The sequence below is a fragment of the Rhea pennata genome, chromosome 17, assembly GCF_028389875.1.
Source record: "Rhea pennata isolate bPtePen1 chromosome 17, bPtePen1.pri, whole genome shotgun sequence".
Taxonomy (NCBI): Eukaryota; Metazoa; Chordata; class Aves; order Rheiformes; family Rheidae; genus Rhea; species Rhea pennata.
The window spans coordinates 6981338-7008810 of record NC_084679.1 but is presented as its reverse complement, the minus strand read 5'-3'; the positions used below and the strand labels follow the sequence as shown (position 1 = coordinate 7008810).

The following is a 27473-nucleotide window of genomic DNA, read 5'->3' as shown; positions in this document are numbered from 1 at the left end:
ACTTTCATAGATTAGTGCCTCTGTATCAGAAGCCACAGAAAATAGCTTGGTGACATCAAGGAACTCCTCCTCCTACATTACATCTGAACCATCTGAAACTGAAAAATGCAGGATACTTATCCTTTTTCTCAGTATTTATGAGAACTATTTAAGAAAGTAGCCGTCTAAATTTAGCAACTTTTTCTTTATGCTCCTTAAAGAAGTAATGTAAACTCTTCATTTTGCTCTTTTCACAGCTCTGATTCTTACCTCATGTTTTCCAGTCCTCTTTATAGGCACTTTAAAGTGTTTACACAAAGAGCTGCTCTAGATACTCTTCAGAAAGTTTCATGACCATTTCAAGCAGCATTTATTATTATGTGATTACAGGGAGAAAACAAACCAATCTATTTACCTATGCATCTAACAGAAATTTTGTCTAAACTTTTTCATCCTGCACATCTAGATTTGTGTCTTCCGTGCACAAACAAGATGACATTTTTGGTTGAATTACACTTTGCCCCCCACAACTTTTTTTAAATATATCTTAAACTATTTTTATGACATTTCCTATGTTCATTAGATATGTGCACTATAGTATACTCTGCACTACAAAGTTTAAAATGGAACTGCTACTCAGGAGTCAACACTCCACCCCCAAGTTTTAAAGATGAAAAATTACAAATGCACTATAAGAACAATATTAAGTTTTTAAGCTGGTAAACACAGCATTATCACTTTAATAAACAACCTCGACTGTGAAACAACTGTGGGGATTAAGGGGGAGAAATTTGATCTCTTTAAAGCTTCATTCAGCTATACATATCCCTCTGCCCTTACAGGCATAAACACAGTAACAGAAAAACCCATACAAAGACTTAAAAGCACTGTATTTTGATAGGAACAAAACAAGAAAGTTGTTATTTGTGCATACAGGCAGGCTATACAGCTGAAAAACAGCTGGAAGCATTTCAATATTCTTTGAAGGAAAGGAAGAACTGGGCATACTTTTTTCTGGACTGTGTTAATGCAATCTGGAAACTAGAAGTCTACTGTTTCACTCAGGCTGTAATCAAAACAAGAATATCAGAAAGATCATACATTATGGCAAAGTACTCAAATCCAGTTTGACTTTAGTCGAGCAACGAATGAAAACTTCATTCTTAAAAATAAGCAGGAAATGCCACAGAGGGAGCTGATTCTTGTTAAAATGACACACTGAAGATTCAAAATACCTAAAGCAGCATACTTATTCGTGGAACAATTTTGCCATTTGCCTGAACGACTCAGTCTTTCATTTTGCTTTCAGTGTAATATTGGATACCTTGTTTAGCTTCCAACTCCTCCTGTGTAAGTTGAGGTTTCTTCTCTTCAGTAGCAGTGCAGGGAGTGGTAACAGCTGGAGTATGATTTGAAGCACTATTAGCATTCTCTTGGCCTTCCTTGCCCTCCTCTTCTTCCTCATCACTGTCATCATCTAATTTAACACGGTTTTTCTCCAAGGGAAGAAGGTCATTTTCTTTGGCCTTGATTGCAAAGCTTATTGGAGCAAATGATGCTGTGAATGAATGGGCAAGATTTTACACATCATTAGAGAACAGTAGAAAGCAGGTTGAATTTTTTTTTGATTCTAGCCTTTACTCATGAAGACTACACTGTGAAAAAGTAAGTGGAAAAAAAAAAAAAAAAAAAAAACAACAAACCTCAAAATACAAGACAAAAAAAACCCTTGAGTCATCTTAACATTATACAAATTACTTCAGGGAAAAGGACACGACTAAAATAGTGTTTTTTTTTTTTTTTTTTTTTTTAATCTCCTCAACAACAAGTGTTTTTTAAGCCTTTTTAAATACTTTAGTAAGAGCAGGAAAAACTCTACACTACTGGTACTCTAAACCATCTCAAGAATTACATCTTCTCAGGTGAGTTAAATAGAAACAATTTAATATTCTGTCCCAAATATTTTGTCTAAGTATTTTTTTTCTTTCCTCAAATGAGCGATCTACTCCTCTAGATTTAAGATAAAAAAAATCTCTTTAGAAACAACATGATATTTACCATCTAAGAAGTATGTAGCAATTTACCTTGTGAATTTATGGATATGTAAATATTCAGATCTATTATGTGTCACTTTCTCTTTTAAACAGCTGCAGTATGATTAAATTGATCAAAAACCCCTACTGCACACACTTTTTTTTTTTTTTTGGTTGATCAATCTCCTATGAAATTTTCATTGTATGACTTAAGCTGAATACATAAGCCCTTGGTTATAATACCAAAGCTTTAGATGGGTGGAGAAAAAAGGAATGCTGACCACAAATTTTAAAAGTTCTACGCTTTAGATGCAAGGCCTTCCTTAGAGTCTGCAATATGGCTATTAAAATGCTTTTCCGTTTATTCAAAATTAGTTTCTCCATTCAAAATTAGTTAGGGTGCCCCCCTTCCCCAAATTATGTAAGAAGTGTTTTGGATTAAAGCATGAAATCAGAAATGATGTGATCTAGGATAAAATATTTCGTAAAGCTGTAAAAGGCATAAAATAGTTGACAATAGTTTTGCCTACTTAATTGTATCACGCCTCATTATTATACCGGCATTATCTCTACAATAAATCTTAATATGCATCTTCCCATATTAAGTAATGCCTTAAAAAATTCTGTATTTTTAGGGAAATATAGTATTTCAGGCCAAACAAGAGAATCCTAGAAAAGATTTCAGTATTTACTCTCCATGGTTCATTTTTTCTTATTGAAACTATTTTCCCAGTTTCTCCTCACTAAGCACTCTGTCAAGGTTGTTTTCTGACACACTATGCTGGATATACTTGCCTATGTTTCCTTCACACTAAATCTGACGGTTTGCAAAATGATAGCATTTGTCAGGCTCACACAGCAGTACTTAAAGACTTACTTCCATCTATATGAAAATTAATTACTTGGGGGCGTTAACAGCATTTCATTATAGGAGAACTAAATGCAAAAGCTAAGCAGTTTTTCCCACATAAAAGTATTTCTTAGCTAGTCTTGCTGCAACAAGATTGGTGGTCAACTATTCCTCTCCAGCAGCCGCTGTTCCCCCCAAACAAAAGACAACACAGCACACTCACCCCAGTACATTCAAAGGAAGAAGAATGCCTGTACACGGACAACAGAATGGCACAGTAAAAAAGGAAATCGTGGATCATTTTAAGCTGGGTTTTACTAGCGGATCTTCCAAAAAATAATAAGCATAGCTAATACATTACTACATTTAAATCTGAACTAATCCTTTTCCTTCAAAGAAATTTCCTTGGAATAGTTTTGAAAAGTAGTTTCTGCAAAATACAGAATTAATCTGTTAACTGTTTATCCAAATACAACTTGAAGAACAAAGGACTGAAATTCTCACACATCTCAAGCAATAGCAATCTACTGCCATACGGTCTGCTGCAGTATTTTTTCTTTTTCAGAATGCCTTTTGCGTATATATCCTCTAAGCTTTCAGTTAGGGAAATTTAAATACAATAATTAAATTACATGCCAAGGTTTTTGAAAAATGAGCTTTGCATCTTGTAATTCTGGAGTTAGAAAATAGGCTTAGAAATATGGAAGAACCGAAGAATTACATGATAACAAATAACAACAGTGATTTCCAACTTTCTCATATGGTCAAACAAATACTAAATGAGATTTTTAAGCCTTCAGAAGCAGAAGAAAAAGAAATCTGGTACAGATGTTATGTCTGTCTTATAGTCAACTACTGTATTTCAGTTACAAAAAAACTGGGATTTGTATCATATTAAAGAGAGGAAATGGAAGTATGTTTAAAAGAATAGGGCTGACCTGAAACATCTCTTTGATTACATTCCATAATCTATATGTGAGCTTTTTTCTTTCTTTAAATTAAAAAAAAAGGGGGGGGAGGAGAAAAATAAATAAAAGAAATAGCACTCTAGGTTGCCATTTATTAGTAACCTTAACCACAACACACACACACACCATTGCATTTGCATTTTATATTATAGGTCACATTCTCTTAAAAGGGAATCTTTGAAGATGAGGGAGATTGTTCCTTCCCTGGGAAAGCTACTCAGCCTGCCTAGAGAAGAAAGTGCAGCGTATGGAAAGCAAGGAAACCACAGGAAAGTGCTTGGAGCCTAAGGCCCACCTAAAGAAACTGCAGTAAGGAATAGGGAGAAACAAAAAGAACTTCCCTGACCACAGGGAGCAGGCTAACTTTTCAGCAATTAAGCCATCAAATTAGCTGGAAGGCATCCATGTGAACACAGGGCAAGAGTTAAGAGTTTTTTCCTGTTTTGTTTTTTTAATTGTTTTTAGCTCTACTTAAAAGATTTAAGTCTTTTATTTCTTTACTGAAAAGCGGAAAATTAGTAATATATTTCCTGACAGCCCAGGAAATCAGCTCTGGATTATATATAATATTTTCTCAAACTCAGGACACTAATAGTGCATCAGCTGACTTGTTTGACTGGATTCCAATGGATCCTCCCACTTGGTCCCTCTGCTGCTAAGACTGCAAGAGAAAAAACATTCTACTTAGAGAAAGTCTGACTAAATTCCAACATGGGAATATGGAGAAACTTATAAACACGCCTAGCCTACTTCCTCCATATGTACAGTTTCACTAAGACTACAGCTTTTAGTCAGAAGAAGTAGCTTTTATTCAGAAGAAATATCTCCTTTCTCATAGGGAACTTGTAATAGTCAAGTTTTACATTGCTTAATTATAGAAGTAAGATTCTATTAAGCCCAATAATGAAAGCCTTCAACTTTGCACTGAAATAAAAAACTGAAATAAAACAATTATTCCATCAGACAGTGAACATTTGATACAATCTAATACAAAAATAAGAAATATGAAAGCAATTATTTCAGTCCTTTATTTCTTCTACATGCTGTAATTCCTTTCCTTACTTTTTCTCTTTTTTTTTTTTTTTTTTTTTTTTTGGAAGTATATCCCAACAAATATTTTAGTGTCCAACAAATCATGCTAATGTACCTTTCACCAGTTTACCGTCACTGATGGTTTTAGGAGGAGGAACATCCTTCTTACTTCCTGGAACTCCCTTAGCACTTGGTTCAGATGCATCTTCAGGTGTATGTTCATCTGCAAACTGAGTCTCACTTGGCGTATCACAGGCAGTATCCACTGGAACGTCTTCAGATGAAGATACTCCCTTTTCAAACAGAAAAATGCAAGGTTATCAACTGGATAATTCAGGATAGAATTGCTGCAGCATTTGTAGAGCTGCAGTTCTTCCAGTCATTGCAAAAAAATTACATTATCAGCAGCAAATTGTGTATCAGTAATCTATTCTATGCAGTCACAAGCTCAAGTTTGCGTCTGTTCCATGTAAATCCAGAGGTTACAGAGAGAACTGCAATAAGAATGTGTTGCAATTTTAAAGGAAAGAAAGCATGCTTCAGCTGGTTTGCTTTTGCCAGCAACTGTTTCAAAAATGACATTTTTAAAATTAGGGCCAGAAAGCATATTTGAGGTCTACTCTTCTAGTCTTGATTTTCAGGGTTCAGAGCAAAGTCCATTCAAGTTAATTCAGAGGGACAGAATAAATGCTCATGACATTTTTGCTAATACACAATTGCATAATACTTTCTTTACAAATTCAAGTTATTACAGGAGTGATCACAGGCTGAAGTGTTTGATTTGTTCCAGTCTTCTGCCAGATAAATGATGGATCCACTGATGGCTTTTGTGGCACTACGTTGACAGAATACAGATGTTCTTGGATTTGAAAAATCAGATACTGGAAGCATAAGGAATTATTTGTTCTGCTATTACATGACTGCATCATTCTAGGTGAGCTAGAAACTTGTACTACAAAAATTTGAAGATGTATATTGTAGAACATTAAAAATACATATATGGTAAGTCAGGGTATCATATTAAATAACGTAACATTTAAATGAGCCTCTCAAATTGTCTGGTTGCTTCCACTTGGCTGCTGTTAAATATATTGAAAGTTGGTATTGAAGAGATCTTTTCACTACTCCCTGCAGCTGTTCCCTGACCAACAGCAGTAATTTCTGAAAACGTTCAGAGAAGAAAAACACAAAGGAATCTAGGGCTTCAGCTTAAAGTTACTGAAGCCAAAAGTCCAATCTTCTACTAATTTTCATGACCAAATGGAGAGCAATCAATTGCAGTAGTTGCCTATATTCACATTATTAAAGTAAAAAAAAAAAGAGAAATATTTTATTATTATCTACAAAAACCATGCAGTAGGAAAATACGCATTGCTACACAAGACCCCAAGGGACTTAAATCAGTTTCTGCTTGCTTTTTAGCTATATTCATTTGAACAGCTCAAAGAAATCCTTATTACATTTTGGTTTGTGTACATTTTTCACCAGAAAATAAACGTTAACAAATCCTTATTAGTTATAGAACTATTATACTAGAATTTCTTATTTGCAAATCAGTGGGCTTGAATTCATAACAGTCAGTATTGTGGTAAATGACAATTTTGCACGTAAAATACCAACCAAACAATCTGACTACCATATTTACCACACCTTGTCCTTAAAAGTAGTGTTTTCAAAATATTTTTCAGTAAGATCAAGTATTAGACACAAGTGTCTCAAACAATAACTAGCAGAGAATTATATCATTTTCCGGAAAGCTATTTTGAGGAGTAACACTGAAAGAAGTCAGGTGTATTGGTAATTATTTCTTGAGCCTCTGATATAAGCCTTGAGATGACCATGACCTAAGGCCTAAAAAGAAAACAGCTTTTCCCAGGAAAAGTTAAGAAGATCTAGATGAAGTGTTTCTGATACTATTTGTAATTTTCAGTAAGAAAAAAAAAAAAACCCTGCTCTAGTGCTATTAGCTAATGCTAGAATGGTTAAAAACGAGGATGAAAAGTCTGGACATCATCTTCTAATAACCTGAACTAGAAGAAACGAAGGAAGTAGGAAATTGAAATGAGATTGAAATGAGAGACAACATTGCTTCAGCCAGCCATGTCAGGACTCCTCCATAACAAAACCTCCCTCAGTAGCAGCATGTCAGAGAAGTATTTTAACTACTATTTCATGAAGAACCATGAGGCGTGCAAGAAGACGGGACTGTCAAAAAGCTGCACCTAGCCTTTCCAAGAACAGAACCCTAATCCTAGAAAGCTCTACATCTCCTCAAGACACATATTTCCTTGTGTAGAACATGAAAAGATTCTCTGGTTGCCATTTTATATTATAACCACAAGCTTACAATACCCCAAAAAAATGCAAAACAAAATTTAAAAACAACAAAAGAGCATTCAAGCCATGAATGTCTTCATACAGTTCCTTTTAAGAAAAGTCTCACGATAACATGTGAGAAAAAACAATTCCTTTTCCCATTTATTTTCCAATTATCTGTAATACATCTATATACAAATATGCATGTACCTGAGAGTTGTCGCTGCTCTCTTTTTGAAGGAAGAACTGTTTTTTAAATTCATAATAAGCATTATATTGGTGCCATGGCTGCAGAAACTCAAATCTGTTAAGAGAAAAATGAATTTGTGAAAATGCACACGAACACAGTGAGTACAATCATTTACCACCTAATCATCTCCTGCACAGAGAATACTATTCAATGTTTGGAGTTAATACAGCTTATGCCTAACATATATTCATAGCACGGTTTCTCGAGACATTTTGTTTCATTGATTGTTTTGGGCAATAATGCTTTAAAGTGACCTTTAGGCAGGTCCCTGAATTTCTCTCACACACACAAGATAGTGCACCCCTCTGAGATACGTACGCCCTGATAACATATTTAAAAATGAAACACTTATTATCAACTATTAAAACAAAAGTTAAAATAATGCCTTCTCTTACCTAAGATCATTCTTGGCACGAACACTAGTTTCAAATTTTATTCCATTCCTAGCAACATACTCAGCTAGCTTGTCAATAACAGGCTGGATATCTGGGGGTGGAGGTATAATGGCAACCACTGGAGCAATTGTGCTAGAAAATCAGAAGTACATCATTTTTACAAAGAGAATATAAATATCTTTCAGATTCTTGTTTTAACAAGTAAACATTAAACAAAAGTTTGCTCTCTGGGCTTATTATGCAGTTAAATCAACTACTATTTTTCCATCAAGCAAAAAGTTCCAAGTAGCCAAGTAACAGTAACCATACATAATACCAAAGACCAAAGTGGAACCAGGTGATTGGAACAGTATAAACACTGAAGAACATTGCTAAGAAATCAGCATTAATAAAATTGTTACTAAGCACTTCATACACAGCATGTCTATATAATCATACGTGGTACCTTGTAGAAGTTGTGGTAGAAGTCAACCCACTGCTGCTATCAGTTGTTTCTGGGGGAGGTGGAGGTGTAGTACCAGGGGGTGGAGGCACTGTTGCTACCCCTGTAGTGCTCGATACAGTCACCCCCGCAGGCAATGCATTGTAGTAGGTGGCAACATCTATTCCTGGAGGTGGAGGCGCGAGGCAATAGGTTCCATCAGGTAGCATGTAGTAACTGTAATACATGGCTGCCACAGTTGCTATTAAAGAAAAAGAAATACAAATATATATATATATATATATATATATATGTATATATATATATATAGTTAAGATCAAAATTTTAATAAGAAGAAAAAATACCCAATTAGAAAAAAAATTGTATCAAACATGTACAAAAACATCTGGAATCTAGACTCACACATCACATTAAAAATATTCATACTAATGCACTTAGAATGAGTAAGAAGTATATATATCAAAAGGACATAATCAGTACTTACTGAGGGTCGGCTGGAAATCAGACAGGTATGAATAAAGAAGTGAACCAGAGAAGGCCTACAAAACCCAATCATCTCATATGAAATCATTCTTCCTAAACTAATTCACCTCAGGCATTTTAGTTCAATTACAATTGTGTATGCATTAAGGAAGAAGTGCACGAAGATTCAAAACTAACTTTGAGAAATTAAACCAGTAGATATCAGTATCAGTAGTGGTTTAATTAAAGCAATAGTATCACTATTAGAACAAAATTGTTTTTCAAAACAGAAAATTAGAATACATACATACTTAGTTCTGGTATTAATAGTCTTTGCTACTACCACAGATCAAAATAAGAGTAACAGCTTTAAATAAAACTAGTAAAAATCTCCTCCACACATTCGAATAATTCTTGTCTTAACTGGTAAACAGATTTGCATTACCAGCTTTGGGATCAGAGCTGTGTTGATTATATATCCAGTTAATTAGAAATTAAACTACGTAGCCTATTAACTCTGAAGCTATGTAGTCATTCACATTCACAAATGGTAGAAACTTAAAGCTTAGAGGTGACTTTCTTTCATTATAACAGAAAATGTTAAATTATACTACCTCTGCACTAGTTACAATTGTAGTTTGGCTGACCTGAGTTGGAAAATAGATAATTTAAATATGCTACAGTCATAACAAAATTATAGATGTTTTCACCCCTCTCCCTCCTCCCAAAAAGTTTACTTTTAAGAATAATGTAGTCTGAATCTATTTTATTGGAGGTGAATTTTTACTCTACATTTGACGGGTCAAACTTCAAATTTCAGATTCAGGGGCCACTTAAATTTTTGTCCAAACAGATGTCAGAAAGCACACATTTTCACAAGAATGGCCCAGAGTCAAGAGTGACTTGGTGAGTAACTGAATGTGACAAAAACAGACCTAATTAAACATTACTAAAGCACATGTAATGTATTACTTTTTATCAACTCATACAGTATCAGAGCAGGAGGAAAAAGGATGCGTTTCGTATCTTAAAGGCACTATTTCACACCTTAACTGCACCAAATGATATTAAATCACTATTAGGAAGCTGCATATCAATAGATAAGCAAGAGGTGAATATTTGTGCATTAGGTTAAGAATCTCTGAGCTAAGGAACCAGAAAACAACCCACCATTACTGGCTGTTACTAGTTTCTATCTACTAGGTCAGCTCAGTATGACCTGACGAAAAATACACTACAGGGAAACTGAGCAAAATCCCGGTAAATAACAAAGGAATCTTTCTGCGGAGTGCGGTCTAAAGCAGCCTCTACATCAACACACAAACACTGAAGGAATATTCTCAGTCTGTATATTGCTCCCCTCATCATCTGTTTTAACGCATTCAAGCATTCCCAATATATCAAATTCAGTATCTCACTCTACAGATAATTATCATCAAGGGAGGAAAAAAAATCCTCAGTGTATGTCTGACTGATACCAGCGTAACACAACAGCCACCCGAAGAAAACAGTCCAGGAAAGATTAGCACATCTAACTCAGAAGATGACCAAAGTTACTTGGAAAAAAACTCATCAGGTGAAGCTGAACAACAGAAGTGTCAGGTTAGAGAAAAACTGGCAGTGCTCAAGCAAAGACAGATGGAAAGCAACACCCTTCGTAATTCCAATCAGCGCAATAACGCATCTGATTCCTACATATAAACTTGCTTTAAGCGGCTTGCTTCAGTAATGCCATTGCAGTTAGCACCACAGTTTCGTATTTCAAAGTGCTACATTTAACTTTGATGCTTTTCAATTTTATCTGGTGTCCTTTTTAGTCTTCCACTATGGACACGCACAGCTAAATCACTTCATGATTAGCCATTCATTTTATCCGCTCTGATGCTGCTTCTTACTTCAACTACATCTCACTCTACCAAGGCTTTCTAGTAGAGACAATGTAATCACTTCCTGCTCTTACCATGGATAATCTATTCTGTAGTAACACAAAAGCAGCTATTTCAAGAAAGAAAAAAAAAAGTAACAAAACATATTGCTATTAAAAACTGCCACTAAAACCTGCTTATGTTTCTTAAAAATGGATAGAAAAATCTTTTATTTAAACTGCATTAGTTTAGATGAATTATCAAGAGTTAAAAAAGACACATGCCAGTACAAGTTATATTTAACCATACTAGCTTTACCATCTTATATTACATCACAGAAATACTACAAGAATTTTCTCTTTTTAAACCTTGTTAAGAGTTTTAGTCTTTCCATAAAAGCTATAAGCTGAACATTAACTTTCTTCGCATACATTTATGAGTAGTATTTTTCATGGAAATATCTTAAAACAGTTTAAAATGGAAGAGAATTATTATTTCCAAGATGATTTTAAGATACAGAAATAATAGCAGTTTGCATATCTCAAACTGGATCCTTTTAGCATAATCAATACTGATCTCATTGAACTTAGAAGCTGCACCAGGATCAAAAAATACATGTAATTTATATATCCTAGATAATATATATCTACTTATTGAGACCACAGAAAACAGACAGGTTTTGCAATTTAACACCAAGATAATGAACAACTGAATTGATTAAGTTTTCCACACTGGAGGTTTGTCAGACTCTAAATGTGCATTTGTAGAAAGTGCAAAGGCTTGTGGCTTTTTTTTTTTTTTGGCCTTTTTTTTTTAATGAAAACATAGTACTTCATAAGGGTTTAGTTAGCCTAGCACTTTCACATAGCAGTTACTTTTAATTCTAAAGATTTGACTGAAGGGTGTATAAACAAAAAGTATTCAAGTAAAAATATTTCATAGTGTTTAGAATAACAACTTATATCCCTGGAGGCAAAGCTTAACCAATGCATCAAATTATAACGAATTATCCTCTTAAAGTAAGTTTCATAAGCAATCCTGTATGGCAGTATTGACTTTATTCAAAAAATTAAGTTGTCTTTAAGGAAAGCAGAATAAAGATCTGTTGAGTTACAAGGGCAAAAAGAGGAAGTGCAAACTTCACTTACAAAGTAAAAGGTTATCATTTAATAGCAATGCATCATATGCCTTCAGATCCAAGGCTGACATGAAAGTAAGGTGCCTCAGTTTTCTGATTATTCTATAGAGACATTAATTCTATTTTCAGTCTTTCCTGAAATATCTAGTATTTTTCCATACCAACACAAAGCTCTTATTTCAATTTTAATACGATTCTCTTCAGTCTAAATAAAAATTGTTCACTTGTATTAAGAAATATATTATATTTGAAAAACATAGGCAATCATTCGGGGTGGGAATGTAAACTTACAATGTATTATAATCAGCTGGCTTTCCAAAATAAGTGTCACACTTCCTTGCAACAATGCTACTAGAACAATTCAAAATGTGGTGGAGTAAGAGTATTCATTATCTATAGGTTGATATTATCATAAAACCTTTCTGTACTGAAGGCTGCAACATGCATTTTCTTATATCCCAGTAGTCTCAAATTGTAAGAGTAAAGCGGCAGGGGGGAAGTCTTGGTATATCAGACATAGGAAAAAAACTCAGCACACAACTTTCTTCACTGCTCTCTAATAATAATCACTTAATTGCTTTGACATTTTTATTAAAAAAGAAAAAGAAAAAAAAAAGAAAAGGAAGAAATGTCTACTGCTTTATTAAATAAAGAATAGCCTCTGTGGCTACGGAACTTAAGAGCCAGCCCTCCAGCTCAGACACTGTCATGAGAAATAGCATTTAAAGATCAAATTTTAAACTTTGAATCTTGTGTTTTCCTGAATTTTATTTTCCATGAGTAACACTGTACCAGAGCACAGAATAAAAGGGTGAAATGATGAAAAATTATATGAACTGATCATATAATACAAAGACTTAAATATTTTTTCACTTTAAAACTATTGCCAGCCTTAGAACAGTATATCATACTAAAACCTGGATTCACCACCCAAGTGGGATTTTTCAATAGATATACACCTGTATCTTTGTGGAGTTTTTGTAATGTCAGACAGTCCACCAGAACTGCTCAAACCAGATTTACTATATGCTTTTCAGCTTAATACAGTGAGTCTTTTTTGATGGGACTCTTGTGAATTACCTTATAGGACAGTTTTTTATTCAACACTGAAGATATTTTATAATCTCAGTGCACTGCTTCAGAAGGTATGACTGAATTAGTTTATCCCACTTGTTTATTACTACCTGCAGAAAACAGCAATGATTTTACTGTTACGAAAAAAATAGCTCACTTAAATGGGTACACCTGTACTTACAGTTTGACATGAAAAGAATTCTAGTTCAAACTAGGTGCATTCCAAGCCATTCAACACTTCTTTAGTGAAAGATAATGTTTAAAAATTTAAAGATCTAAAATCTGATCTTTAAGTATGAATCACAGAAGACAGTATTAGATAATGAAATCACATGATTACCAATTAACATAAAATATTCTTTTAAGTTATACCAAAAGATGTGCTTTTATACTCACATTTGTAAAATCTTTTTAAGAGGAAAAATTGTAGAGCAAAATCTGTAATGACTTGAACACTAAAGCTACTGATAGCAAATCAGTTACAGGACATAAATACACAGTGAAACATTTTCAAAGTAACAGTACTCTTTACTCTTTCAGCATCATCTTGCTAACAGGGAAAAAGAATGAAAATTATTACTTAGTATTTAGTGTAATGTACAGTTCTAAAATGCCATTTGATTTAATAGCTATTTGCACCAGATACAAAATGTCACACAATTATAGAAAAAGAGTAGAAAAAGAGCAAGAAATTTCCAAAAATTTGTTATTATAGACTATTGCATCTAGGCTCCTGGTTTCTTAGGAAAAAGCTATGAATTTGTGTTGGAGTATTGGAATAGATTCTTGTTTTAGAAGGATCATCAACCTTCTTACACAATTCTGCTATATCAGGCTTCATTAACAGCATACTGATTGAAGCTGATCAAAACCATCAAGTGACCTGTGATAATCATACTCACATACTGAAAAGTTGGCTGCCCCCTCAGTTTTTGTTTTTCCAAGCAACTAACAATGTGACAGATACTCAGTCGATAAAAACGCCTTCAAACATTCAGCAAGTTGAAATAGAATAAATACCAATTATGAATGAAAAAATATGAAGCTAACACATTTTCAAAACTAACACATTTTCTTCCCATCAGCATCCACATACTATTCAACATGATAAACTATTAGCCGCCTAATCACAATGTACTTACAATCAGAAGAATACTCTACTTGTGATGTCTGTACAGCTGCCCCATCTGTTGACTGTGGTGTAGATGAGTTATTATCTGCTTGTGCTTTGCGGACCAATGCTGCAAGGGGGTGATCAGGGTCCACTACCTTCAAAGGCTGTAAGAATCATGAAAACAGAGATTAAAATCTGATAAGTCTACTTAAAACACAGCATTATAAATCAAATTTTGGAAGGCAAATCTATCTAAACCTGTAGCTCTCTATCTCACAATAGCAACTTAATTCACAGAATCACAGATTTTTTCTTGTAAATGTCAAAAAAGTTTCATTTGATGTGAAGGTAAATCCATGACGCGAAAAAAAAAAAGTGTCTCTCATTACCTTACCACAGTTGTATTATCAAATACAGAACTTGATTTGTCTAAATATTAAAGTGTTACTGCCACTCCTCTGAAAGTCTCGTATATGTATGTATATATGTATATAACCATCCCATTATTGCATTATTGAGCAAGCTCAGAAAACAAAAACTTTTCACGCATTCAGTAAAACTTAGACTTAATAAGTGTTATTAATTCTGTTGAAATATTTGTCACTGAAACTATTATTTGATGTCAAGATCCTATCTACTCAAATTTAGAAAGAAAACATTCTATCTCAGTTAATATATGAAAGACAGTATCTTAAAATCTTTAGCTTCAGTACAGTTTGTGGGATAAGTTCTTGACTAATATGCAGTGCTCAGTGTCAGAGCATATCAAAACCAGGAACATTACAGCTTAAAAATGGAAAAATAATTATTTATGTACTGGGAAAAAGGTAACTTGGAAGTTTACTAAAATGTATTTACGTTTTCAAGTAATGGTCTAAGTCTGAAAGAAAAAAAAAAAAACTCCTGTACATTAGAATTTGTGTGTCCTATAATGAGACGTTTTACAAGACAGTTATTTTAAAAAGGTTAAGTACCTTCATGAGCTCTTCAAGCCTACTGCATTTTTTAGATGCAAAGAGACTTGGATGCAGATAGTTTCCATCATCGTCGTCGTCGTCGTCATCATCTTCCTCGGATTTAGCTCTTGAATCTAAACAAAAACAATGTTGGAATTCTATCAGAGTTATATATGGATTTGTATAGAGATAGGAAGACATGTGCAGCTCATGCATATGTTCATTCTTTAAAAAAAAATCATGGTTTTCATAAATTTACTTATTCACAAAGCGACAGATACAAGATGACATTGCTAGTCAGCAATAAAACACTTAAGTACACAGACCAACTCTCCATTGGAATAGCCTGTTTCTAAAAGCTCCAAGATCATAGCAGCTTTTATATATCAAAGTCTCCCCAAAAGATCTTTTCTTAATACCGTTTAAGTAAATCTTCTTATTTTGAATCACCATATTAATTTCAGATATCAATCTCAGCTACAGAATGACAGTACTGCCATTCTAATATGTCAAAAAGATGTGGCTTTTCTACCAAACAACATCAGTGGACATTTCAATGACTCACATCCTAAAGATAGCCATTTGACAAGCAATTACTTACTTTTTTTCTCTTCTGTTTTATTTTCAGAAGGTGCAGCATATCGTCCCTCTTTCATAGCTTTCTGAATGAATTTGTAGTAAGGATTGAGGTAGTGATCAAATCGCAAGAAGTCAAACTGGGAGTTGCGTGCTTGCTTGGCTTTTAGCATAATCTCAAACTGTGCTCCCTGCTTACAAACAAAGTTTGCAGTTCGTTCTATAATTGCATGCATTTTTGCTGTTGGTGGCTGTGGGAGAAAAAACAGTATATATTTATATTTTCATAAACAGCCTGTAAAGTTCGTCAGAACTTCAGAGAGAATTAGAAGCACCATCAGAACCCTGCTCCACTTCTAGCTTTCTTCAGCACCATATTTTCATTATCACTTTCAGCTGGTGTAAGCTAATCATTACTTGAAAAAAGCAGTTCATCCTTCCCCAGCTGGTCATTCACCTCATCTTTGCAACATCCTCTCCTTGTCCCAGTCTTGTAGTTTTTGCCATTGCACACCAAACTCAACTGCCAAACAAATCCAGATTTCAGATCAGGGCAGTAAAGAAATTCTTTTAAGCCAGGTATATGCCATTGCAATAAAAACATTTCTACCATCACCAGATGGGAAACAGATGTGTTTCTTCATGCAGCAGTGCCAACTTCAGGTGGCTCTATTATAAAATAACTTAAGGTGCTCTGAAGACTCACCATGCAATCTTTTCTTCCCAACAGCTGTTTTCTATACTGTTATTACTAAACATGTGAATATTGCTCCCAACTAGAAAAGCTTGTTACCATGCATTTTCTTGAAGGGGACATGCTGCTTCTTAAGATCAGCATAAGAATTGCAATTCCTACGTGCTATCAGATTCTCATAAAGAACCAATGACAACACTGAGTATTTCATTAATAAAATAAAGAATTTGAATAACAGTAAATACCATCAATACATTTCCACTTCTGAAATTCCATGTAAGGAGCACTGAAACCTCAAAACCAAGAAGGGAGAAAGGGAGGAATGGATAAACTTCACCATTCATTGTCTTTAATTTCATACTCAGAAAAGTCTGTTCTGTCCTGTGCTCGATAACATCTAGAAATGCATAGTGTACACTTATGAAGAATCATTAATATGACACTTCATTCATTTTAGCTTTCACTTTTTTCCTCTCTCTCTCTAGATGAAGTATATTGCAGAACTCTGAAAACCTTTTCGTTAAGATACCACAAGCATAAGAGACTGATGCTCTATTTAAGAAAAAAATCTGAATGAGATCAAAAAATATATTTTTTTAGAATTAATTCAGCTGATCAGATTTTTGTTAGAACAACATATTCAATCCAGAAAATAATTAGTTGTTTCAAATTTTATTTGTCCTCTAGAACACTGTCAAAGATTGTTTTAATTAGACGCAATGTATTTCTCAACAATCTGACAGCACTTGTGCATACTCAGTTTCACAATTTAATCCTATGTTGAGTTTTCCTATTCCTGTGGTTCTTAGGTAGAAATATAAAAAACACTAAGGCCTAGAGATTCATGAATGAAGCTGAAAAGAAACAAAGCCTTGAGCAAAGAAGATCAAAAATGACTGTATCTAAAATTACTGTCTGGTGTTGAATCTGCAACTGCTGCTACTTCACAAGCCTGGAAAACAAACACTATGAATATTAATATGCTTCGAAGATCACTAGCAACACCTCTGATCTACAAAACTTTCTAAAGTTCACAAAGTGAGAAGAATTAAATGGCCATCAAACAGAGAGGCAGCTGTAACAGACACATTCCAGTTTGCTATTATATTCAATAAAAAGATGAAGCATTTTAACTGGTAAGATCTGTTTGTTAAAATTTCTGGATAAAGGAATAGCTGTCAGAATAGGGAAAAACCGTTCTGAAAAAAATAATCCAGTTACATTAATGCTATAACCTATTCAGGCATTCTGATCTTTAACTGTTTTTATAGTTAAAAGTTTTTCCCCTAGGTGAGTTTCCCTTTTTGCTAGTTAAGTAACTACCCTCCATCCTTCAAGACTGGAAAAAAAAATTAAGTCTTATTTTGCCTCTCAGAATTCTCACCTAGAGAAAACAAAGCAGTTGTCAATCTTTCCTCATAATTTTGAAAGATAATATGTCCTTATTGCACACTTCCTTGGCATTCCAGGCTCCTCAGTTTATCCACAACCTTCTTAAAATGAGGAAAAAAACCCAACAAAACAAAAAACCCTCTTTTGCAGTAGTGCTGCCTAGCTACTTAATTTTCATTTAACATTTATATTTTGGATTGCTCTTTTATTTTATATTATTTTATACCTGTTGAACTACAGCTTACAAATTTTGAATGAAGTCTCCAAGTTACCAAGCTGATTTTCAAATTTTATTCTGCTTCCAAACACTTTAAGAGTTTCCTCCTCAAAATTATTAACAAGTGTCCTTCCTCACCACTAATAACAGCATCAACAAGCTGTTCATCAACTGTACCTCACAAGTCTTTAAATGTTTATTAGCAGTAGACTCAGGAGAGACCCAGGACATCATTCTGTTACCTTCACAAATTAACAATGTATCACCATGCTTTTTCCAATCACTGGTGGACCAGCACAGTGGCAATTTAATTTATGACATGCTTCTCTGCTACATGGGGAGAAGGTACAGTAACAAATATATTTTTTTAAATGCCTGTGAAACCCACTAATGACTTTTAGTTGTGTAAATATATTTTATATATATACACACACACACACACATATATATACACACACACACCCCACATACAGCATTTACTCTCTGCTCATTTGAATAATTTGAATATACTGGAATTCAGTAGCAGACTTACTGCAATAATTTTGCATTTAGGTCCCATATTGCATTCTGCAACTACATTGCATATGTGCAACTACATATCTTAAGCTTTAGAAAAAAACATAGCAAAGCAGCTTTGTAGAACAACAAACTATCTTTCACTAACATGCTGATAAATCTTGAAAGTAACATCTAAAAGTTAAAATAGAAAAAACAGCGTCTGACTGAAAACTCATTCTTATTCTAAGACTAAAGTATAACTCATAATACAAAGGCAATAATATATAAAAATCTTCACTGAACTCAGATGTAGGCTTCACTATTGAAGCATGTTGTAAGATTTAATAGAAAATATACAAAATAAAACTAGAACAAGCAAGTTGCACAGTAAATAGATTTGTTAAATGTCTTATTTCACAGACATACAGAACAGGATAGATGACTTTCAATTAATATCTAATTGTACAAAACATCTTACAAAAATAGCCTATGTTCAAGATTAATTATTCTTACAAATTGACTCAACTCTTTACTGGCAAATTTTATCAAATTGAGAAGGCAGCCCAAAAGTAAATTAACACTTTCATAACAACACTATACATGAAAGAATATTATTTGACTTTTTGGTATCTCTTAAAAAAACCTGAAGCACATTGAAATTTCTCATGTTTACAACTGTTCTCAGATACCAATGTTACCTCATTTCACTGAAATACCTTGGAAGGAGAAGACTATTCAGGTCCCTTCAGGGAAAACATGCAAGCCGCCATCAAGTTTACTGCTTACAGTGTAGTAAATTCTGGTAACATCATACCAAGAAAGGAACTTCTATAATGCTATTTATAATTTTCTAGAAATAAACTATTACTTTTCTCCTTGAACAGACTAGTCTTAAACAGCTTTAAAAAAGTCACTTCCTCCCTGCTTCAGATTGGGACTGAATTAAAAAGAACACAGAAAGAATCTCTAAGAAAAGCAATTTTTGGTTTAACTGTTCTTTACATTTGAAATGCCAACCCCAGAGTTTCTTTATGATTTTCTTAAAAAGAGATCTGCTACTTCATACACAATTCATCTTGTGAGTTGGTTGACGCATGGTGATAATCTTAATAAGCATATACAGAAGAACAATTGTATTATTCCAAATTATCTAAAGTAATACCACAAGTGATACTAAATGTACTTAGTACAAACATTTTAATATTTTCTACATGAGAATAACCTAAGTTGGAACAAGCTACTAAACTAGCTAAGCTATTTTAGAATGGTTTAAAAAATCTACCAAGCTAAAGCTAACGGAAAAAATCCAGTAAAGCACCATAATTCCTTGCAACTGACTGAAAAACAGGCTGTATTAAAAACACACACTTACCAATTCCACATCAGAAGGTACATTCAATCCTGAAGGCGCAACAAAAGGTTCCTCATTTTCTTCTACATTTTCTGTCTGAACTGTTTCTACAAGAAATGACAGAGTAAAAAATTGTATAAGAAACATTAAAATACACAAATATTCACATAGTTATTGAAACAAACTATATCTACAAAGGTGTGCAATCTAGAAATATCTCAAGTTAAACTATAAACAGCATTAGCACTAAACATTTTTAAATGTCTCCTCTCCCCTATATTACATGCAGTCTTCTTTACAGTAAATATAATTAAGATTGTGTAAATCATGTCTTAATGGAAATATCAAGAAGTCTAAAACCATAATCCTGAATAAAGTACTGAAGGTAAACAGGTGTCCAATCACATGGCAAAAATCTTTTTTCTTTCTTTTTTTTTTTAATAAAGGAAACCCACTCAAAATTAAGGGGAACCATTTTCAATACAGTAGGTGAATCCTTTCCCAATAAAGATTAAAATGCTGTAGATACCAACTTCCTCTAAAATTATTAAGAACCTTGGTAGGTGGTAGATGAATCTAGTTGCTTGTTAATGTACCACTTCATCCTATGCAAACAAGCCAAGCACTTCCTTCATCTTCCTAAGCTTAATGAAAATTGTACAGTAATGCAATAGGGAGGCTAAAATTCACTCCTATCACCTGCAGAGATAAACTAGTAGCTGACTTATAACGGATTAAAATAAACATTGCTAGTAACCTGTGAGGTCAGTCTTAAATTCATACAGTTACATTTATGCCAAGTTTAACATACTCAAATATTTAACAAACAGATTTATCATATTAACTGCTTGTCTAAAATAGCTATTCTTTTATAAAGGTCAATTTGTATTACAGTCTATTACGTAGTACAACAGAAACATTCCTCCAAAAATATTTGGCTTTATAAATTCTTCCAGTTATTTATGTGGAAAGTTTATATTTTTTAAACTCTGAGCATGATCTATTCTACTGGCTTTGGTTTAAATATCTTCAGAGAAACTAAACCCCAATCTCATCCTAACAAGTTAGAGAATGCAAACACTAGTAAAACCCGAAGGATGAAAATGTAGTTTATACAACAAAGGTTATGACTGTATTTTAAAGTAATTCAGCATCATGCTGACATTACATTTTTATTAGCAATCAGCTTCAAGAACTTCTGAAAAGTTACAGGCAAACTTGCAGGACAGAGCTGAACAGAGCAAATAAAGCAATTAAACTTCTGTAAAAATACACATTAAAATCCAAGACAATGTATGTTTTCTGTTCTTTAGAAATTTAAAATCCATGGGTAGACTAGATGGAATTACAAATGACAAGCTGTTAGTTACCTCGTATGTTAAATGGCATCAAAGAATACAGACAGCAGAACAGCTTATCTTGTGTCAGTATAATAGCAAGTATTTATACAGAAGCTCCTACCTATGCAAGGAAGAGTTAAGTCTTTGTTCCTTAATTTTTTTAATGGATTTAAATAGATTAGCTCCAAAAAGCACGCAGAAATTTTGGCATCAAGGAAAGGAGAAAGAACAAGCAGCCAAGGAAGAACAAGACTGTTTCTTCTGGCAGGAATTCCAGCTAACACTTAAAAGAGTTCACAGAACTACTCTGGAATTCACATTACTGTTACGTGCATCTTCCAATATTGAATTTTCTTCTACTATGATTTACAGAAAAAATATGCGGGGCATTTACAGGTCCATGCTGCTGGAAATTCTGGCCATACAGAATTCTATTGAAAGACTGTATAGTAAGAGTACAGCAAAACATAATACAAATGTTGCTATTTCACTTTTTCCCCCAAGTGCCTTTTCTACCAACTTACTAGAAAATCCTCTTTTATTAGCCATCATTACTAAAAATATCCTAGAAGACACAGTTCAACAAGAAACTTTACAACTAAGACAATATTCTAGTGATCTGCTTCCCATGAGCAGCACTGAAAATTCTCAGATTGCACTGCAAGATTGTGTAATAGTGTAGGGTGACGCTTCCTTGCTGCATCAAATATTAAATGCAACTTAACTTGTATGGAAAAAAGGTAATTATATCTCTTTGACAGTGATTAACTTGTCACATTTTAACATCTACATAGAACCACATTCCCAAAAATACGACATAAGTAAGACTGAAGTTGTTCTAGATACCTCATCACTTTAACAGAGAAAAATAACGTGGAGTAATCCAGTCAAACAATTTGGAGTCATGACAGCATTCTTACCAACTGGAATTTCTGCTTATTACCTACACAAGTGATCAAAGGTAGATTCCCTAACACTATGGCACGTTTTCAAACAGTTTTGCAAACAGCTCTTACTATATAGACACACTATGAGGTTCAACAGATTCTCGTTTAGTGAGCAAAAAGGTAAGGACGTTCACTTTTTTAATCTCTCTGTGGGAGAGAGATGGAGGAGCTCAACGACAAACATGCTCTCTATTATCTGCAGTTTTACAATAGGCTTACCCCAAGCTATTCATTGGTCTACCTAATGTACAAAACATCCATTTCATAAGCAATATTCAAAGACTGTAGGCAGTCTGGTTCAAAACTGCTGGGTTATGCAATTTACTAGACAAATGGGAATAAAACAAATCAAAGACAGCTGAGAAAAGATCGTGCAATTCAGTATCAGTACTGAAAAGTACAGGGGAAACTTCCGGCAGAATGTAAGTGGCAGTGACAGTGCCCTGGCGTGACCTCCCATACCAAACTGCAAAAAATTGAACAATCTTTAGAATATAAAATGATCCTACATTTTATTTTTATATCACACAACTTGGTAAAATAAATACATCTCATACAACTGTAATCCACCAATATGAAATTAAGACAACTCTATGTATATTAAATGATCTTAAGTCTACCAAGACACAGTTCAATAACACTGTGAAAACTGCCTTAAGGTTTCATGTTGAAAATATAAAGTTATTGTAATTAAAGATAGGAAACTGAGAACCAGAACTCTGCATTTTCTAAGAACCTGGAGAGGGACAAACTATGTTAAAGAGAGATTCATTTTAACAATTCAGATGACAAAAATCTAAGCTTAAAAAAAAAAAAAAAAACAGTAAACAGTGTATTCTGGTTAATTATTATTCTGTTGTTCTATGTTTGTAATGACCTTTTCCTTCTTGACCAAGAAAAATTGTGGTAAGAGAGCAATGTGATGAATTACTATTTATGAATATGAATCTGTAAGACAGCAGAACTAAATCTCCTGACTGTTGTAGTATTGGCTGTGCTGTATCAGGAAAACATCTGAACACATCAAGAATAAAGTTTGTGAGGATTCAGTAAAACACTTCCCGAAATATTTTACTGAAATGCTTTGAGATTTTTTAATGAAACACAGATTTTCAATCTTCAACTACAAGTTAATGTGGGAGACATAGGTTTGTATTCTTCATCTAAACTAACCCTCGCTATGTTTATCTCTTACCTCTTTGTTTTGCAGGCTGATGCTCCTCCTCCTCAGTGGGTTCTGAAGGGTCATAATAATCACTGCCATAACGGAATCCCACTGCATTATATGTACCGTCCTCTGCCAAAGCTTCACTCAGTCTCTTATATTCCTCCTCTTGAACAAAAATTCAATTACCAATTAACACAACATAACTAAAAGCTAATTTCTCAAAAATAAAAAAGCAATACTTCTCACTTAAGTTTTTAGAAATTAAAGATTTTTTCAACTGTTCATTTTAACTTTGATTGAAAATTGAACAGAAAAAGGCAGCATTTATATTTGCTGTCTATTTCTTCCTAAAGAAATAAAGGCTGGGGGGTTAAAACATTCTAGAGAAATTATGGACATAAGAACATTGACTTTCAGTTTAAAAAAAACAAAACAAAACAAAAAACAAAAAAGAAACACTGAAAAAGAAGAAGAATGTATTTATTTTGGGGTTTTTTTTTTGGTCTGAAATCCCAGCCTGCCTCAGAATCTGGGCAGTTTCTGTGTGGATCTATATTTAAACTATCCTGAGGTCCTCTCACATACGCAAAGACTCCTGTTTTTCCAATCCACTGGGTACTGTCAAGATAACATCAGAAAAAGTGAGTATAAAATAAGTAGGAGAAATTTAATTTCGTAATTATTTATTTAAATATGTGCTAACTCAGGAAGTTTCCTTGAGCAATACCTTGCCTCGCCTCCTCCTCAAGCAAGTCCGTATGCAAGGCTAAATACCTCTCTTCATCACAGAGGGCATCTATTCTAGCTTCCTCTTCAGACAATTGATAATCTCTGTTCCACGTGGAATATTCAGCATCATATTCAGAAAGGTCATGCAGGTGACCACGCCCATCATACCTGCAAGATGAAAGAGCTGGTCAATGCAAAAAACTTAGGGCTTGAGTTTATGTGACTACTTAAATACTTACCCATTAAAAATGAAAAAAAAATACTTATATGTTAAAACATATTTCCTTTTAGAAGTTACATTTAATTTTGCTAATCATTTGTCACCAAGTATTGAAAATTTGTTTAATTGTCTAAATTCCTCTCAAAGAAAATAATAAATTACTACAATTAAAGGCAAAGGTATCCTTTAATAGTTTAAGTGGGATCCATTTCCTTAACAGCTCTTACCGTATGTGGTTCAACCAACCAATCAATGTCACTTGCAAAATATGTTTTTCTGGAAAGTCAAATAGCTTACATTCACACAAACCCGAATACATAAATACCTATCCGTAAGAACCAAACGGTCGAAATTTCCTCGCTTCTTTCTGCTAGTCCCGAACTCTCAGGAGATATCTTCACCATAGAAACTTGCGTCCATTGGAGGTAAAATCATGGCTAGGCTCGGCCCCTAGCCATTTGGCTGAGGAAATAAGTTCTGGGTTATGTGATAGAGAGACACACATACATAGGAACAGTAACATATACATGCAATTTAAGGAGGTTCACCGTAAAAACGGCAAAGATCAATGATGTACAGTTCCTTTCTACTAAGTAAAAATAATTTTATTTGCAGGAAGAACATTGCACTGGGACAATGTTTATGCATCAGTAAAAGAAACTGATTGAAAAGTAAAGTGACAGTAAGCTCGACTCCGCTGAGGTGTCTTCCCACACACAACTCTTGACTTGTGCCAACTTGCTAGACCAAAAACAAAGAAAGTAAATATTCTAATAGCAAAAGTTAATTAAACATGTAGGTCTGGTTAATCAAGCTCTGTCCACAGGCAAACTTCAACCCATGTCTTCTCATAGCAATGTGTTTTTTTCTCAACAGGTGAAAATGAAGACTTTCTGCTGCTGGAGATAAAAAAAAATCTAAGCTTCCAAAGGAGTTTATAGGATTAGTAAATGCAAACTTCCTTAACTTACAAATGCAGGTTATTTGCATTTTTTGGTATTATATGCATATACATGCACATACTTAGTTTTTGCTCCCAACAATTTCTGTAGCTACTCTAAACTGCGTTAGTGTTGCGCAGAACGATAAAAATGCCTCTACCTGCTAACGTAATCTGTCACAGAAGTGAATTGCCACTAGAAGACAAACATTTTAACATTTCTATTCTGATATAAAAAACAAAACATAACTAACATGTCTATGATTATTTTTTCTTCTATTTTTGTATTTATTTCAATGTGGCAATTAACTTCAATCATAAAAATCATTATTAGGGGAAAATTCAATACAATTTCTCCAGTCTTCTGGAATGCAATAAAAAGACTTACTATTCTTTTTTCCCAAGCCAAATACATGTTAAAATTGAAACATGACAAATCATGTTTAATACCAAAACACTGATGAAATGGAGGGAACAAATGTTATAGTATGTCATGTGATCCTTTTCAAACCAAAATCCTTCCACCTTTCCCAAAGAGGTTTTCAGGGAAAGCCACAACTCCTCTTAAATTTTGCTTTCAAGTGCTCCTCTCAAATATACCCAATCTGATTTCTTATCTCCCTCCACAAAAATATGCAGAAAATTTATTCTGAATAAAATGTCTAAATCCCATCTTGCACTGCTAATATTATTGGAAAGACTCCCCCAAACCCCACAAAGATTCTATTAGTCTCTCAGGCCATAAACCAGCACCTGCTACAAAACAAAAAACAAACCAAAAAAAAAAAAAAAAAAAAAAAACCACACCTGACATCGAATTTGAAGACAAAGCAACTCCAAAATACAGAGCCATTCTATCTAATGCAGTAACTCGCAGCACAAGAAGAAAGCTATCCGGTCAAGAATTGCTCTGGAGGGATTCCATCAATAGCTTGCAGCCAGATTATGTAGGAGAAATAAGTTAGGTGGATAAGTATCTTTCCACTCCACATATTGCACTCTACTTGCTTAGGAGACATAAACATTAGATGTCTAATAAGTATTCCCATGCAATAAAACTCCTTTAGCTTCCAAGTGAGAAAAGATGATCTTTGGGGTTTGCATGAAAAACAGTAGCTCATTCCTATTCTCCATTCATCCTGCAAACTCTACCCTATCAAGTGGAAGAGGAAGCCTCAAAACACACTCATTATCAGAAGGGTTCAGGGGAAACTCACGAAGCTGTCAGAGAGGGGAACCCCAAAGTTCCCCTTGCCAGGGGGAAAGGCTCCATGAAATTACAAAACAAGCATCTGAAAAACTATCAGGAGGAGCAGCCTTCCAACTCTGCCAGTGAAGAAAACCCCCACACGCCTGCCAGAGCGAGCCCTCCTTCTTTCACACATCCCCCCCTCACTTGCCCACAGCATAAGGGGAGGAACAGAAAGAGGCTATAACAGGAGATCTTGCAGCAGAGGCTGGGGGTTGGGTTGCACCGACCTATCGATCATGATCTTGGGGTCTCCCATCCAAGGAATAAGGTGTCGCCCCTGCTCCTGGTACTGAGCCTTCTCATCATCTCGAAACAGCTTGCAGGCATAGCCGAACACCAGCAGCTCCACACGGCTATTCCCACCTCCACCTCCTCCTCCTCCACCTCCTCCGGGGGGCCCAGGGACCGCTCCCCCACCTGACAACAACATTAGGGGTGGCGGGCCTGCTTCTTCTGCGGTCCGTCGAGAACCCCCGACCCCTCCGTACATCACCAGGGGATGCAACGAGGAGGAGGAAACTCGCAGTAACAACGACTGTCCGAGAAGCGAGTCCCCCTAAAGGCCGGGCCCGCACTAAACTCCCCAGCTCCAGAGCACCACAGTCGCCATCACCCGAAACAAAATGGCGAACCTTCCGCTTCCGCTGGAAGAGTAAATGGCATCCTGGTTTCCGGTAATTAGCAGATTCGCTTAACGCCACAGGAAAATAAATATGAAATTAAATGAAAAAACAGCCTAAGAGCGGCTCCGTGCTGTCGCTATCAGATGAGCGAGGATAGTAGGGCGGTATGTGGTGAGTGACTGTCTGGCAGGCGGGCGGGGGAGCAAGGCGCCCCGGCAGTGCTGAAAGTGCGGAGGGCAAGCGGAAGGCTTGTGCGTGTGTGGAGCGGTGGAGGGCCGGGCCGGGGCCGCTGGCGGCCCGGCAGGGCGGGCAGCGGCGGTGGGGGCGGCCCGGGCGCGGCGGCGGCGGTGAGCGGCTTGCCGCGGCGCCGGCTTGCGGCCCCCTCAGGGGCCGTGGGTGGGCGGGCTTCAACGCCTTTTGGGTAAATCTCAAATAAAGGCTGTGGACAGCATTGCCTGGTGGGGGGGGGGGTTGGCCCCCCAAAAAGCGAGTGACGCAGTGTGCTGAGGCCCTGGGAGCCCCCGCAGCGCGCCTGGCCCTGCGTGAGGGCAGCCCCTGGCGAAGGGGGGCTCGTAGGGGCTAAGCTGAAAGGAGGAGACGGACCAGCGCAGCGCTAGGCAGGAAAAGCGCAGTGGGGTTGGTAGCTCTTGAA

General features: G+C 35.2%; 1 protein-coding gene across 7 annotated transcripts in view; it reads right to left on the bottom strand.

Annotated features, from left to right (window-relative positions):
- SFSWAP (splicing factor SWAP) overlaps positions 1-26805 on the bottom strand; it is a 56953-nt gene extending 30148 nt beyond the window's left edge. For 4 of the 7 annotated variants that reach the window (XM_062590037.1, XM_062590039.1, XM_062590040.1 and 1 more), the window contains exons 1-12: positions 26426-26805; positions 23785-23954; positions 23085-23222; positions 19624-19709; positions 15476-15701; positions 14893-15008; positions 13947-14082; positions 8269-8506; positions 7824-7955; positions 7389-7482; positions 4978-5155; positions 1304-1537 (exon numbers count right to left, since the gene is read on the bottom strand). In XM_062590037.1, coding sequence (XP_062446021.1) covers positions 1304-1537; positions 4978-5155; positions 7389-7482; positions 7824-7955; positions 8269-8506; positions 13947-14082; positions 14893-15008; positions 15476-15701; positions 19624-19709; positions 23085-23222; positions 23785-23954; positions 26426-26688 — 2011 coding nt within the window. In that variant the 5' untranslated portion in view covers positions 26689-26805. Of the gene's footprint in view, positions 1-1303; positions 1538-4977; positions 5156-7388; positions 7483-7823; positions 7956-8268; positions 8507-13946; positions 14083-14892; positions 15009-15475; positions 15702-19623; positions 19710-23084; positions 23223-23784 lie in introns of all 7 variants that reach the window. The other 3 variants (XM_062590038.1, XM_062590042.1, XM_062590043.1) reach the window with 3 other exon arrangements.
- Between the last annotated feature and the right edge of the window lie 668 nt (positions 26806-27473).